Raw genomic sequence first — 16,221 nt, forward strand, 5'->3', positions numbered from 1 at the left:
TCCTTTTATAAAAGCATTCGATGGCTTCTAATGAACAGCTGGCTGTTTCATGTCTCAGTTCCCTCTTGCATTTATCTTTTGTTTTTTTCAAAGTTTGGTGTCAGAACAAGAGGATGTGAATCATGTTTTGTTTTTCTGTGTTCACTCTGTTTACAAACACATTAACATAATGTGCTATACCAGATAAAGGATTTCTTCTTAAATGCCTTTAAAAAATATTTTTTGATGTTCTTTTTGGCTTGAACTCACATCCTCCTCCCCCTCACCACCGTGTGGTTTCTTTAACAGGATGTTGTCGCCACTTTTGCTACAAAACGGTCAGTGAAACTGCAGCGTGCAGACGCTATGAAGGCAATTCTGCTTCTCCTCTGTAAGTACAGAACAAAAATTAACAACCAAAACTTCTCGTCACACAATACTGCAAAAGTATTGTAGATTAAAATGCACAGAGGTGTGTTTTGAGTTGTTTGTTTATATATAACTCGTTATAACGTATAAGGTTCTTTTTACTACACACAGTTTTGTGACAGACTGAATTGCTGTATTATGAAAGTTTAAAGTTATCAGATGTCTTAAAGTTAAGAATTGCAAATGAAACTTAGTGATTTTATGTTTGTGTCACATGAATGAGAGTTTTTAGAAACACTTACACACTGTGTGGTTTGACTTTGACTTTCATTTCAGTGTTAAGCATCTGCCGGACGTCAGCCCAGAGTCGTGGTAAGGTTCAAGCCCTGTTTATGTCTGCATGTGTGTGTCTGTGTGTCTGTGTGTCTGCGTGTGTGTGTCTGCATGTGTGTGTGTCCGTGTGTGTGTTAGCATTTTATCAGTTTTTTAGACAAAGTGGACTTTTAGAAGTAGTTATTGGCTGAATGCATTGAGATGTTGTTGTGAACATTTTCCTCTCTAATCTAAAAATCTTCAAACTGCCCCTCACCGTTTCCTGCCTGCAGAATCAGGCTTTTTTCTTCCTAATGGCACCAACACAGGCTCCTAAAGCAAAATGCTGAAGCCCAATGTTTTCATTGTATTTTCGGCTACTTTCTGCTCATATTTACACATTGGAAATAACAGTCAATCAATCAAAAACAACCACCATCAATCACCAAACAAAACTGAAAAAGTCAGTTGCCTCACTGATGAAGGTCCCCTAGCCTTATGTTGAAGTATCTTTTACCAAATCAAGCATTCTTATCGTAGCCATAGCTCAACGCAGACGCATGCGTGCCCCTTGGTGACCACATTCATTTTCCACCAGTGATCTGTAAGACAACATGTCACACAGCTGATAAATGTCCGATCAGAGCACAAGAACAAATAACTGCTTTCTTTACTGTTTATTACCGCTGTGGGGCAACATAACAAATGAGTTCTGTTAATTACATTTCTTCTGTGAGTGTATGAAGTGAAGCACACCATCATCAGAGCTCTCAGACTCATTATGATAACGACAGCAATTGCAAAGCTCAGTTGTAACACTGTTTCACTAACTTGGTAACTCTCTGGGTTTTTGATTAATTCAGTGAGTACATTTATTCACTTTGGTTAACATCTGGTCTCAAATAATAACCCCTCAGAAACAGCACTGAGCTAAAAATTTCTGCATCAGAATTTGAGCAATTTCAGCCAATGATGTTCGGAAAGCCTAAAAGAACCACATGCTTATTTTATTTAGGCCATTGCATGGGAAGGAAACAGGAAGTGAGTCTACTTAGGTGGCACAGTTCTTATTGGTGCAGGTTCAACAGAGAAAGACGCGCTTTCTTTAGGCCAAAGTTTGCATGAGTTTACATAACACCAGAGTTTGTAGTGGAGGAAGCTTTCTCAGCACGGGGTCTACTGTTCAACTACTGTTCACACGTAGGATGGTAACAATGTAAAGTGCCTTAAAAATCTCGCGTTTACTACACTCACCGACTGTTTATGGATCTGAGTGGATTATGTAGAGATGTCGCTGATGATGTGTTTTTCTCTCCAGGTATGATGGTACATTTCTCACTGATTTTTACCAGATCCCAAACACCACTGACAGAAATGTAGATGGCTGTCAACACTCACTCACTAACACTCACTCGATTAATCACTGCACACTTTAGCCTTTTCTCCCTTTTCCCTGCCCTAAGAACTGCCTCTTGACATATTATGAATTTTTGTGGCAGGCTGTGCAGGTGTCTAAACATACAAGCTAGATAGCAGCCAATGTGCACCAAACCTTTGGAATAGCTTGTTTTGTCTGTTACTTTGGCCTTTGTTCACCCCAGAGTTAAAGCTTTCAGTTTGGTAGCAATAAAATCACCTTAACTTGTAAATTTGTTTCTGGGTATGGCTTTGGGGGACCACAGCGGGGTCGTCTTCCTTTCAAACACATATGTTGTGCTCCTGTACCCCTAGCCTGGGTCAAAACAAACATTAAGAGTGAAAAAAAAAGAAACCAATTGTGTCTCTGTCTCTCTCAGCCTCTTTGAAGGTCACTCCCAACTGGTCCCAGTTTTTCGAGTACGAGCACATCAGTCTGAGCTGTGAGCGGATCACCTCCGGTGAATGGACAGTGTGGAGACACCCAGCAAAAAAAGGGTCAGTTTACTGCTTAAATAACAAAAATCACAAAACTGGCATGTTAAAGGAAGACCGCTTTTTATGTTTCACTCAGCTAATTTGTCTTTTCAGTTGCTGTTGCTGTTGCTGTTGTGCAGGAAGGCAATCATTTCTAAGTGAACCCAAGAAGGTTTCAGTGTCTAAACCTGATAGAGTCGTTTTCAGTGAATTAACCTAACTGGAGACTGAAAGCAAATAAAAGGAGATGTTAAAGAAAAGCAATCAGCAAAATAAAGAGCAGATTCCAACAGTCTCATAACAAACTGCTGACAAACTGATATTTGACTGGTGAATCAGAGCACCAAAGTACTTTATGAGTGACAGTGAGAGTCAGGAGGCATCTGGTAAAATGCCTGGTTTGAGAATTTTTTTTGCATAATTTACAACTTTGGATTGTAAAATGTATCCAGTATAGTACTGAATTAGATAATTAGTTTATTCATTAGTCATCTAAAAATGAAGTTGAGAATCAGGTTATTCCACATGTGTAAATGACTAATACAAATGATGTTTCCTCAGATTAGAAGTGTCTGACTGCACATCAGGCTGGGGTATTCAAACTTCCTCTACCTGTGAAATTAAGAGAGTCACACATTCAGACTCCGGGGTTTACTGGTGCCAGTCCACACACGGTCACAGCAGCAACGCCATCAGCATCACTGTCAATGGTAAGATTCATTAAACTGTATTTCAGCATGCCTGAAGGAGAAGCTACATATACTCAGTCCTCCTGCTTCCTGTTTCAGGACAATGGAGCTACTCAAACCGCAGACTTGCTATGAAATTTAATGTGACTCATTCATGTGTGAATCAGCTCTTCTCTCTCCAATAGACTTTTGCAACATTTGCAAATAAGTCAATACAGTCTGTAACACTGTTACTATACACGTCAGTTTTTTACAGGGAACTAGTTGTGATAAAGGGAAGCACATCAATATAAACCAAAAAGGTTCACTTCAGTTAAATGGACTCATTTTTATACACAACTTGCTTCATTCTCCCATTAACACAAGCACTACTGACTAACTTAACATTTGGCATTCAGACTGGTGCAGTCAGGGATTAAACCACCAACCTTTTGGTTGATGGTCTGGCTCAGGGCTACAGCTCCAAACAAGCCACACTTTCTCAGTCTAACATTTAACATGCTAGATAAAGTCTGTGAGCTGTAGCTCTTTGATGTGTTTCTGATCAGCAGCGACCTGCTCTACTTTCGATGCCACAGCCAACCAGAGCTAATGTTGCATGTTATGTCAGTAAGCTCACTGCATGTGGAAAAAATGATCTATAATGCTGCACATTTCTTGCTGTATGGGGCTGTTCATGATCTGTTTTAGAAATGGATGCCTGATTAACCTCTATGAGGTTGGTAGCTAACCTGTGCAGTGTTAGGTTACCTAAACTGGGATGCTCAAATGAAATAATTTTTAAAAGCAGCTAAAATACTTTTTAACATTACCAAAAATGATCCCACTGGGCCTGTTGAATATCAGTTGTGTATAGAGTCCATGTGAAGTCTCTGTGTTTGTGGACACAACTGACATTTAAAAGTGACCACTGGAGGCAACACCCCCAGTCCTTCTCTGTAAACCACAGTGACCTAATTTCTTTCCTGCAGAGATTCAGAGATAGCTGATTTTGTTAGCATAATTGTTCTAGGCCAGTCACCTCTTCCCCGTAGGCTGTCTCCTCACCTGAAATCACACAACAACATTTTTCATTTTTCTGTAGGTTTAGAGAACCCAGTGATCCTGCAGAGTCCTGCTGCCCCTGTGGTGGAGGGAGATAACATCACTCTGCTCTGTAGAACAAAGAATCCCTCCAACCTTCCTGCTTATTTCTTTAAAGATGATCAGCCCATCAAAAGTGAAACTGCAAACCACACGACCATCTACCGAGCATCTAAATCTGATCAAGGTTCCTACAAATGTCACATAAGTGGTCATGGGGAATCACCATCCAGCTGGCTGCTGATACAAGGTAAGGAACAAAGTCATTTCACTAAATAACAAAACTCCTGCTGTCTGCTTAAGCTGCTGCCCCTGTGACATGACCCAGATAAGTGAACAAAATAGATGAATGGATGGATCCAGACAGCTGTATAAACACATAGTGAGGGTAAAGATGACTGAAGAAGAAACATTCAGTGCATCATGGGAATCCCCCAGCAGCCTACACCTAAATGCAGCTTAACTAAGGGAGGATTCAGGGTCAACTATTCCAACTTTGTGTCTGTCTCCTGAATCCAAACTGGAAGTTGGTTCCACAGAAGAGGGGCCTGAAAACTGAAGGCTCTGCCTCCCATTCTACTTTTAAATACTCTAGGAACAACAAGTAGGCCTGCAGAGCGAGAGCGAAGTGCTCTAATAGGGTGATATGGTACTACAAGGTCATTAAGATAAGATGGGGCCTGATTATTTAAGACCTTGTATGTGAGGAGCAGGATTTTGAATTCAATTCTGGATTTAACAGGAAGCCAATGAAGAGAAGCCAAAACAGGAGAAATATGCTCTCTCTTTCTAGTCCCTGTCAGGACTCTTTCTGCAGCATTTTGGATTAACTGAAGGCTTTTCAGCGAGTTTTTAGGACATCCTGATAATAAAGAATTACAGTAGTCCAGCCTGGAAGTAATGAATGCATGAACTAGTTTTTCAGCATCACTCTGAGACAGGATATTTCTAACTTTAGAGATGTTGCACAAATGGAAGAAAGCAGTCTTACATATTTGTTTAATATGTGCGTTGAAGGACATGTCCTGGTCAAAAATGACTCCAAGGTTCCTCACAGCCTTACTGGAGGCCAAGGTAATGCCATCCAGAGTAAGAATCTGGTTAGATACCATATTTCTAATCTTTTTAGTTTATTTTTTGCTTAGTTATTTTAACCTGAGTTTGAGAAATAGAGTGAATTGGACAAAGACAGCAAAACAAAAAGAAATGGGTAAGAGTGGACATGCAGCCAAAGTCCACAGAAGTTATAAAGCCAAAGTAACTTGTGTTTTGCCCCCACATACACTGATGGTGATCTCACAATCTAAATAGATTAACTGGCATTTATCAGGATTCATTCAGTTCTAAATATGAACAGGATGGCTGTGAGTATGCTGAAGGAACATCCTAAAAATCTATTCTTTATTCTTGGATTTGGGTACCTGACATCATGTATTTATTAGGATTTGTGTGAATTAAAAAAAATCTTATTGTAAAACAAATTGTGTTACCAGCTTGTTTTTCTGTCTTGGTGTATGGAGTCTCAGTGAGATTCGTAGCACTGCAATACATCATCCAACATGTTGCTTTATAAGGTAACACTGTAATGTGTTTCCAGTTGAACTGGGGTTTGTAAAGGTGAAAACACATTGTATATGATTTAAAATTTACATATTATATTCATATTAATTGCAAGACACTGCATGAATGGAATTCTGATTGGGGCTCAGCAACATAATAAATACATGAATTGAATTTCGGTCACATTTTTTTTAATGTAAGAAAGTCGTGACATATGTATCATAGAAACAAAGTGAATAAGTAAAACAGAAGACGGTCTCAAAACAACAGAAAATGGGAAAACATTGAATACAGCCGAACATATTCTAACACACTGAGTCTTGTTCTGTCCCCAGATCATTCTGACCTTCCCACTCTCACACCGTCTCCCAACTCAGCTCAGATGTTTGAGTATAAGGACTTGAATCTGAGCTGTGGAGTTCAAGGATGGACAGTCAAGAGATTCAGCACCGTTAATAAACAAGTGTCGTCCGCATGTGAAGACTGGGGAAAACCTACTTCCTACGGTTGCATCCTCCACAAAATTAAGGGGCTCGACAGTGCTGTTTACTGGTGCGAATCTCCTACACACCAGCGGAGCAACTCAGTTAACATCAAAGTTTACGGTAGGAGCGGTTTAAAAAACTAATTTGAAACAGAAGCCCTCAAAAATGTATACGAATGAGAGAAAACTAAACATGTAACTGTCATGTTTGTAAGACACGTGTCAAAGTTCTTATAACAAAAATGGTTAAATGAAAACGTTTTGTTTTAACCACACAAACAGTGGAGGAGTACAGCTTCACAGCTGAGCTCAATGGATAGATGCTTTACTATGAACAAAAATAGTCGAGATAAACAGAAAAAAATGCATTTCTATTTCACTAATGTATTGTTTTCTTTTAGTTAACAGAATCCATGATTAGTCACAAAGCTTTAGTGCTGCACACTTCTAAAGCTGATACAGTAATGGTAGAGACAAAGTACATCATATTTTATTTCTAAGGTCTAACATACCAGGAAATAAGAAAAAGTAATTAACACATAACTTATTGCACCATGTCACGACAAAAACTACCTGGAAAAGCAGGCTGTGAAAAATCTAAATACACCTCACGATGCTGCTGCTTGCAGGATCACAGTTAATAGCATCAAAATAATAGTTTCCAAGTTCATGAGAATAGGTTGGCCAACTCTTCTTTACAGCATTGTTTCAGTTTATTAATTCAATTCAATTCAATTCAATTCAATTTTATTTATATAGCGCCAAATCACAACAAAAGTCACCTCAAGGCGCTTCATAGGTACAGAGAAAAACCCAACAATCATATGACCCTCTATGAGCAAGCACTTTTGCAACAGTGGGAAGGAAAAACTCCCTTTTACCTGGATGAAACCTTGACCGGAACCAGGCTCAGGGAGGGGCGGGGCCATCTGCTGCGACCGGTTGGGGTGAGAGAAGGAAAACAGGATAAAGACATGCTGTGGAAGAGAGACAGAGATTAATAACAGATATGATTCGATGCAGAGAGGTCTATTAACACATAGTGAGTGAGAAAGGTGACTGGAAATTAATATTAATGTGCACAGCTCTCTTAAGCTATCTTAAGATCCCACAGGATTGCAGTCGGGTTCACTGCTGGACTTTGCATAAGCCATTGATACATTTGATCACAGTAGATGTCTTTCTTAAAATCCTGTAACTAAGTTTAAGGATGTAAATCCTCCACTTTTATCTTCTTTAATGACATACGGCAACACAATGTAAAACAGCTACCTAGACTCCCACAAGACTGATTATCTTGTTAGTGTTACATTTAACAGCTTTCATTCAAAAAGCAGGCCTCAAATCAGAAGGGCATGAGTCCCTGGTATAACTCACAAAAGTGTGCCTTAAAGCAGATAACCTGTAAGCTGTAGAGAAAAAGGCACCTCACTATTCTAGAAGATCTTCATTTAGACTGGAAGAAGAGTTTGCTGCTCTATAATACAAAGTTCTCTGTAAACGTGGACGTCTTAGTATTTGTCACTGACTCAAGACAATAAAAACAACCCCAGGTTTCCTCAGGTGACCACAATATTTTAATACACAGAGAAGAACATGCAATAAAAATTAAAGGTACTGCACTGCAGTGGTCTGAATCATACCATATCTATCTAATAAACTCTGTTTTTTTCATGTAAATGAATAGCTCCCTTCACACACAAAGGTTTATTATGAAGTTCCACAGGGCTGAGTGGTGGAATCAATTATATTTCAATTTTATATTTTTTCCTATCATTGGAAGACATACCATACATGACATTTCACTGCGGTGCAGATAATATCCAGCTTTATCTATCCATGATGACACACACTGATTATCTAAACTGCAGGAACTTCTTAAGGACCTGGATGAGCTGTAATTCCATCCATCCATTCGCTTCCGCCTCCGCTTATCCTTTTCAGGGTCGCAGGGGGTGCTGGAGCCTATCCCAGCTGTCATAGGGCGAGAGGCGGGGTACACCCTGGACAGGTCGCCAGTCTGTCGCAGGGCCAACACACAACCTGTAATTCCCTGCTTCTAAATTCAGATGAAACTAAGATTATTGTCATTGCACTAAAAATGTTAGAAACATTGCATCTAACCAAATGCTTACTCTGAGTGGGATTACCTTGGCCTCCAGTAACACTATAAGGAGTCATTTTTGACCAGGATATGTCCTTACATGTACATATTAAACAAATTTATAGGGCGAGTACTGCATATTTGCAAAAAACGTTCATGCCAAAAACTAATTCAGTCATTTATTACTCAGAATCTGCACGGTTGTAATTTATTATTATCAGGATGCTCAGATGATCCACAATGACAGTGACTACTGTCGTAAATTGCTGAAATAAAAATGACACTGAATTGAACTGCATCTTGTAGAAGTACTCACACGTGCTGATGATCAAATAATCAAGTGCATTTGACTAGTAGCACCTCCCCAGAATACTTCCTCACCCACTGTTTCTCTATTCTCGCTTAATTTTTTTTTATATGTCATGTCTTGTAGTTCCTCTGAAGTTTTATTTACTTAATTTTAAGAACTTTAAGGAACCAGAATATTTTATGTCCTGATACTTGAAACCTTAGCAATTAAAGAAGGTTTACTTTCTTTATTTACCTTGATTTTATCTGCCTCTCATCAGACAGTGCTAGATAAATAAAGCTGAATAGCATGTTCTGCAAGCTGTTTCTTTCCTGTATTGAAACAGCCATTCATTAACCTTTGATTGCATGTACTCGTTTATTCAAAGATTTTGTTTTTTTATCTGTCAGAACGAGAATATACTCCAGTAATCCTGCAGAGTCCTGTCCTCCCCGTGATGAAGGGAGATAATGTTACTCTGCTCTGTGAATCCAGGAACAGTCAATCCGACATCCCAGCAACTTTCTATAAAAATGAATCTATTATTGGGACTGCGCTTAGAAGTCACATGATCATCTATAACGTCACAAAGTCTCATGAAGGCATCTACAAGTGTAACATGAGTGTGGGAGTGTCTGCATTCAGCTGGCTGTTCATCATAGGTAAGCCAGGACTGAAAATCTAAGGAATCACATGACTGGTGACTTTGGTCTTTTTTCTTTGATGTGTATTAGAGACTGTTAATCTGTGGTTTACAGAGAAGATAAAAAGAGCTTTATTCCAGCAAGATCTTTGTTGTTTGTTTCTAGATCCTGAAGATCCCGATGCCCCCGCCTCAGATCCTCACAAAAACCTGTCTTCTCTGGGAATACTGCGCTACATCTTGGTGTACTTTCCATATGTAATTTCCACATTCCTCATGGTCTCTATATATCGCATGTCTGCAGGTAACACTCATCATTATGTTCAAATATCACCCATCCATCTCGTAGTGTTGGATCTACTGCTATAATCTTTACCAGAATAGAAAAACACTGGTTACTGAACATGAATATTTTGTCATAAACCAGAGTTACTATGTAAAAATCAGAGAATAAACAAAGTTATTGCAGTTTTGATGGAGAAAATCAAAGTATTTGGTATAGGCAAGTATTTGGCATTTATTTGCAGACAAGTTAGTGTCTTCCTTTCAAATTATAGGCAACGTTTGCAATGTGCTAGTGACCAAATTAAATACAAGGAGGTCCTCAATGTATAGCTCTTTACAACCAGTTTCATGTTATGGACTGCCAGCAACTTCTAGCAACCACTCATCATTGGGTCACAGAATACACATTATTCCTTATCAGTAAATACAGAGGGGGTCAGTGACTGGATTAATGGGACCAATGGGCTAATGACTTTTCAAAATCAATATACATAATGGGATGAATGAAAGCTTATATTTAAAAGCCGTGATCTTCAGGCCCTCAGGCAGCACTGCAGTAACGTCTTGATATTCACCTGTCCAGGGTTAGGTTTGGAAGTTGTTTAGCCACATGCTAGTTTTAGTCACTAGAATTTGCAATTCAAATAAAGTCTAATACACTTTCGCGGTCCAGTTTTTCTGTCTTAACCCTTTCCATCCCACTTTCTGTTGGCCCCAAATTATTTAAGATGGAGACAAACAGAAGCTCAACTCTATCGTCAGACAAAAATAAATTAATATCTACAGTCATTGTCAAATTAAGTTCAAATTAAGAATGTATTGTTCAAAAGAAAAATGACTTGAATATTCTTCATATTTACAGTTTGTTTCATCATTATTATCATTTCTTACTTTGCGCCTAACAGGAAGGAGCTCACATGTTTCCATAACGATGCCTCCACCCACCGAGGAAGAGGAGGACCAGTCATATGATGATGTCATGGCTGACGTCACCACTGAGCATAATTTCTAACTTAAACTCGCTGTCATGTTTTGAAGTCCTGGTTTTACATGAATTTTGTTGCATGTTGTTTTTAATTTTTGTATCAATAAAGTTTTAATGGTTTTTTTTTGTAAATTCATTGCTTTGTGTTTTCTTTAGTTTAAATCTTCAACCTGCAGCACTTTTCCTGGAAACAAACGTTATCAGGGTTAGAGGTGAGATTTTATTTATCGGATCTATTTTTAGGGCAAAGGGACAATTTAACTGTTAGTTTAAAACTTTACAGGGTTGAAGAAGTATATTCAAAATGAATAGAATCATGATGTTACGCTGCCACCTGCTGATGGCTTCTTGTCACTGCATCTCTGAGAGGAGACTGTGGAACTACAGCAGGAAACTGACTCTGAGATATTAAAGATGGAGGTTTATTAAAACACCACCAGACTTTAATTCTGACTTCAGTCCTACTCAGTGCTTAAAACTGATGATGCATAAACATGTATATTTTAGTTGTGTGAAGGGAACCTGCAAAATGCGGTGTATATGACAATAAACTTCTTGAATCTTGAATATTTTTTTAATGTAATGCAGACACACCACAAAACAGGCTGTCTGTTTTTCTTAGTCTGATGACTGACAGCCTGCACAGAAGGAACCCTGAACCTCTCACAAGAAAGAGGCCAAACTGAGTGCAATCATGGTTGGCTGAAAAAAATCACAGAATGCATGAAAGCTATTGGAAAATGTACTAAATCAGCTCAATTTAACTTAGCAAGTGAAAGAGTTTAAAGTAACAGAAAAAGACAATCAAATATTTTCCACAACATTTCTTTTGCTGGCCACCCTTCCAGTCCCCAGAGAAACTGCGATATCAGCCAGTCTCCGGTGCAGCCTCCCCACTGCTGGCTGCTCATTTGACCTCCAGAGATGCTCATGTGTCCTTCTCCATGTCCAGGCGGATGCTCTAAAGTGTCTTCAGGCCTCGCTCAGCCTCGTGGTCGACCCCCTGAAGTGGTTAGCCCCTGCACAGGGCCTTCCTTTCTCCTGTCTTTGTCTCCTGTGCCTCTCACACCTTAGTTTATTCTGGCTTTTATATCTTGCTTATCTTTGGAAAACTCAAGCACTAAATGGTCGCTTGAGTTTTCATCGGCCTCCTTTTTCTACATTTGGGTTAACAACTTTCTAGATTTAGTATTTCTGGTAATTCATAGCATCTGTAGTTATGCAGTGAAATGGGTAACGCAGCAAAAGAGTTTGTAAATGTAAATGAGCAAAAATACGCAGCCATTAGCTGTGTTTTCACTTCTATTATGAAAATAAAAAATGGTGCCAAAGGGTAAAAAACTCAAATCTTAAAAATAAGTTCTTCTTGCTATGAGAAAATATTGAAATTAAAACAGGTTTTGACACTCACTTGAATTCAGATTTCACACATTTAACACTTCTTACTTTGTTGTAAGACTTGGGCCACAGACTGGTTGAGTTTATTTATGCCAGACAGATCAGTAATTGTGCTAGGCTGGAAGCTAGCATGGAGTTGATGGGGACGAGAAACTTGTTGTGGGCAGCACACATGGAAGAATTTCAAGCCCAGGTTTGACCGCGAGAACAGTAGAAGCATTCAGCCATCCAAAAAACATCTATCCAGCAAGAGACGCAGCTGCAAGATGCACATGTAACCTAGATTTGCTTCTGAATGAAATATCATGAGCAGAAATGATGCTTGCCAGTGTAGCAGGAACTACAGCAGGAGGAATCTGCCAGTTCTGCAGTAGTTACAGCTACAGTAAAATAATATGCACAAATGCTGCCTATTTAGGAACATGTTTGTGTTGAGTTCAGCCTCATGTTGATCTCTGATATCATATTCATTTTCCTGAATACTTGGGATCAATTAAAGTTCTTTGTTTCACTGATATCATTTGACACAAAAGGCCTCACCTCCTGCAGGAGGTGCTGTAGTAGAAGAAGAACAGGGATATGAAAACCAACCTATAGCTGGATGGTGAAGCTGGTGTTGATTGTTTTGATGAGCAAGTCGACATTAGAGAGAGATCTGAGATAACGTCAAAGGGCACTAAAAAGTGCCTTCAAAACAAAATTTCCCCTCAGTGTAGGGAAATAATGTGCAGTACAGATAAGTAAATGACGCATGTTGTGGTTGTTTAAGAGCAAAGTCAGACTTTGAGGGAAAAAAACTCGAATCAAACTGAATTATAAAGGTGGAAAGCCTGTGAAGTCTTGTCAAAAAGTGACAGTGTCATAAGACCATCTGAGAAAAAAGTCCTGACATTTGAAGAATACAATATACAGGCAGCCTGTGCATCATAAATGATGAGAAAGCATATATGTTCCTGGTTTGGAAATTTGTAGTCAGTTTAGCATAAAATAGAGGAAATAAGTATGAGGTTAGTAGTGTGGTCTCTCTGTGTTTCCTGATTTGCAACAATATCATTAAACTCAGAGGACTCAGCGAATCAAGCAGCTTTTCCTGCTCGCTGAAAACGGCAGAAACACAGGTGAGTCTTGTTCACGCTCAAAACCTTTGTGCTTAAGTTCTAATTTCATGCTTTGTAGCAGCTTCTGGGGAATATAAACACACAGCTGCCTCAGCACCACAGTTGGCTCCTGCCAGTGTTCAGGGTGCAGATCTATTGATGTTATTACAAATTGGTTGTTGTTGTTGTTATAGACTAAGATTTAGGGTGTACTGGTACCAAATTATAATAATCAACCTCACACTCTTTTATGGCTTCGTTATGAACAATCTGCTAATAGCATATTCTTGTATGTGTTGATCATTGTTCACTACCATTCAAATGTTTGGACACACCTTCTCATTTAATGTTTTTTCATCTTTTGTCCTGGAAATTGTTTTTAATGGAATTATGTAGTAAACAAAAAAGTGCGAATCAACTCAAAACACGTTTTATATTTTAGGTTCTTGAAAGTTGCCACCCTTTGCTTTGTTGACAGTGTGGGTTTCAATTATCGATTTTAGCTTGAATATCAAAATATAAATGTGTTTTGCCAGAAACACCAGAATCTCAGGTTAAAGCTTTAATTTGAACAACCATCAAACAGCTAAAACAGCAAATGACAGCAGGTAAACAGATTCCAAATAAAGACGTAAACACAAAGTTCACCCGACGGCACGTATCCAGACATGCCGTTGGGGCTTAAAGCCAACATCTTACAGGTTCAGATGCTGCAGATTTTGTCACTCTCCAACCAAAATTCACTGAAACAGCAGAAGAAGAAGATCAAAACTACGCGCCACATTTGATAAACATTTACATAACATTTACATTTACAGCATGAACAGTCCCCTCTTACTTTCCCTCTTACCATAAAAATCACACTTCCTGCACAGCTCTCTCTCTCTCTCTCAGTGTACTTCACGACCAGTTTCCCATATCTATATCTAAGAAATCTAAACTTTTTAAAATGATACCAAATTGCAAAAACCCTTAGCTGTGTCTCTAATCACACCTCTGTAACTTTTCTCTGCTTCAGTTCAGCAACATCACTTAATGTTCATATGTTTTCCTCAGTTTTTGTTCTACTCCAGAATATTTTTAAGGTATTTGCTATAAAAAGCCAGGCCAGGAAAATTTCCTTCATGTTTTTCTGTGTTTTAGCTTCACTTCCGCAGACACAAAGGCATCTGCTGTGATGTTTACACCTCTGATGAAGTCTCACAAGTGCCAGTACTGATAAATGATCAGAATTATAATATTTCTTACTGTTTGAGGCAAAATTTCCCTAATTTGAATTGAAATGAATTCGAATCGGAATCAAATCAATTACAGAAATCAGAGTCCTGCAAACCCTTGACCTTCTCTCAGTGAGATTCATGATGTAGACAACTGACATGGTCTTCACTTCACATTCCTTGTCAGGCTTGTCAAACTTGTCACTTTGCATGTTCTCCCCGTGTTTGCGTGGGTTCTCTCCGGGTGCTCCGGCTTCCTCCTACCGTCCAAAGACAGGCAGTCTGTGGGGATAGGTTAATTGATTAATCCAAATTGCCCATAGGTGTGAATGCGAGAGTGAATGTGAGCACAAATGGTTGTCTGTCTCAGTGTGTTAGCCCTGCGACAGACTGGCGACCTGTCCAGGGTGTACCCCGCCTCTCGCCCTATGACAGCTGGGATAGGCTCCAGTGCCCCCCGCGACCCTGAAAAGGACAAGCGGAAGTGAATGAATGGCTGTTCAGACTTATACCACAGGTTGTTGTTAATTTCAGATGTGTTCATTCATAGTTTTGATGCCTTCAGGGAAAATTTACAATGTGAATAGTCATGAAAATGAATAAAAACCATTAAATAAGAAAGGATCTGTCTACCAGAGGACCCAAGCTTGAAGGATAGACCACCCGCAGGGGCAAGTGGGGAATTATTATTATCATATACTCAGCTTGGAGAGCAAAAATGACTGACAACCTTGGCCAACCACTTGAAGAGGTATACTAGGGATATTAAACCAGCACTACTCTACGGAGCCATCTGAGGTGTACTCTGAGTGGTAGGGGAACAAAATGAGAACAGCGCCACTAAAGCTGGAGACAGAGCAATAGTGGAAGAGCATAAGGGAGAAGGACGCAACCCATGATGGCAATGCTCAGAAAGGATCTCCAGTATGAGCTGAAAGTTGGACATCAAGAGGCCCTGACATGATTCACGCCTACTGGCTGAAGAAACTGACTCTACTCCATTAGTGTCTAGCAGCACAAAAAAACCCCAGCTGCTAGTCAATGAGAAAGGACCAGTCCCACTTAACTACTGAAGATTAACATGGAAGCTCCTGATATCATAGTGGCTAAGTTAACCAGGCACGTGGCTCAGTGCATGTGTGGTGCACCGAAAGAAATTGGCAGGAATACCAGACAAGCGAAACACGAGAAAATATTTGACAGTGTCGTCTGCTTATGTATGCATTTATATATCACCAACATACTGCGCAACAATCTGATGTTACAAGCAAGTTAAGTTAAGGATTTCACCTGGTTAAATGTTAGTTTAGCTGACAGCTTTCATCTGTGTACTGAGATGTATGGGCATTCAATTTTCGATCAGCTGATCAGCTTTTCAAGTTGGTATTCGAAAAGCTCAATAATGGGGAAATACAATAATAAAGCCTCAAAGTAACAAAAGCATGAACCTTGATCGGATTAAAGAAGGCACTGCTTAAGTAGATACCTGGTTAATGTGCAAGTTAAAGTTATTCTGATCATATTCTGAATGATTTGTCATTGTGACTGGGGACCAAGTTAAACAATGACTACGTAGTAAGACAGCATGGTTCTGAGATGTTTAGACGAAATATAGTTCCTATGCAATATATCACTAAAAAAGATGGAACATGTCATTAACACAGTAAGAGATTTGATTCAGATCTGGAAATAAGCATAATGATATTAGACATGAATTAAAACACAATGCTAATAATAAAGTGTTAGAATAATAGGTCAGTTAAGACTGAGCAGTGGATTTCTATGACTGCTCCTTGATCTCAATAAATTGGATTTATTTTTCAACTCCAGAAAC

At 39.2% G+C, this 16,221-nt stretch overlaps 1 protein-coding gene across 1 annotated transcript; it reads left to right on the forward strand.

The window, feature by feature from the left end:
* The first annotated feature begins 307 nt into the window (after window positions 1-307).
* Window positions 308-10,802, forward strand: LOC116320397 (sialoadhesin-like). Its single transcript, XM_039608249.1, has 9 exons — window positions 308-370; window positions 685-720; window positions 2,457-2,574; window positions 3,115-3,263; window positions 4,327-4,575; window positions 6,221-6,490; window positions 9,173-9,424; window positions 9,572-9,709; window positions 10,596-10,802. The coding sequence occupies exons 1-9, from the start codon at window positions 346-348 to the stop codon at window positions 10,700-10,702; spliced, it is 1,344 nt and encodes a 447-aa protein (XP_039464183.1). The 5' UTR covers window positions 308-345; the 3' UTR covers window positions 10,703-10,802.
* The last annotated feature ends 5,419 nt before the right edge of the window (window positions 10,803-16,221 follow it).

This window comes from Oreochromis aureus, linkage group 3 (assembly GCF_013358895.1).
Source record: "Oreochromis aureus strain Israel breed Guangdong linkage group 3, ZZ_aureus, whole genome shotgun sequence".
Taxonomy (NCBI): Eukaryota; Metazoa; Chordata; class Actinopteri; order Cichliformes; family Cichlidae; genus Oreochromis; species Oreochromis aureus.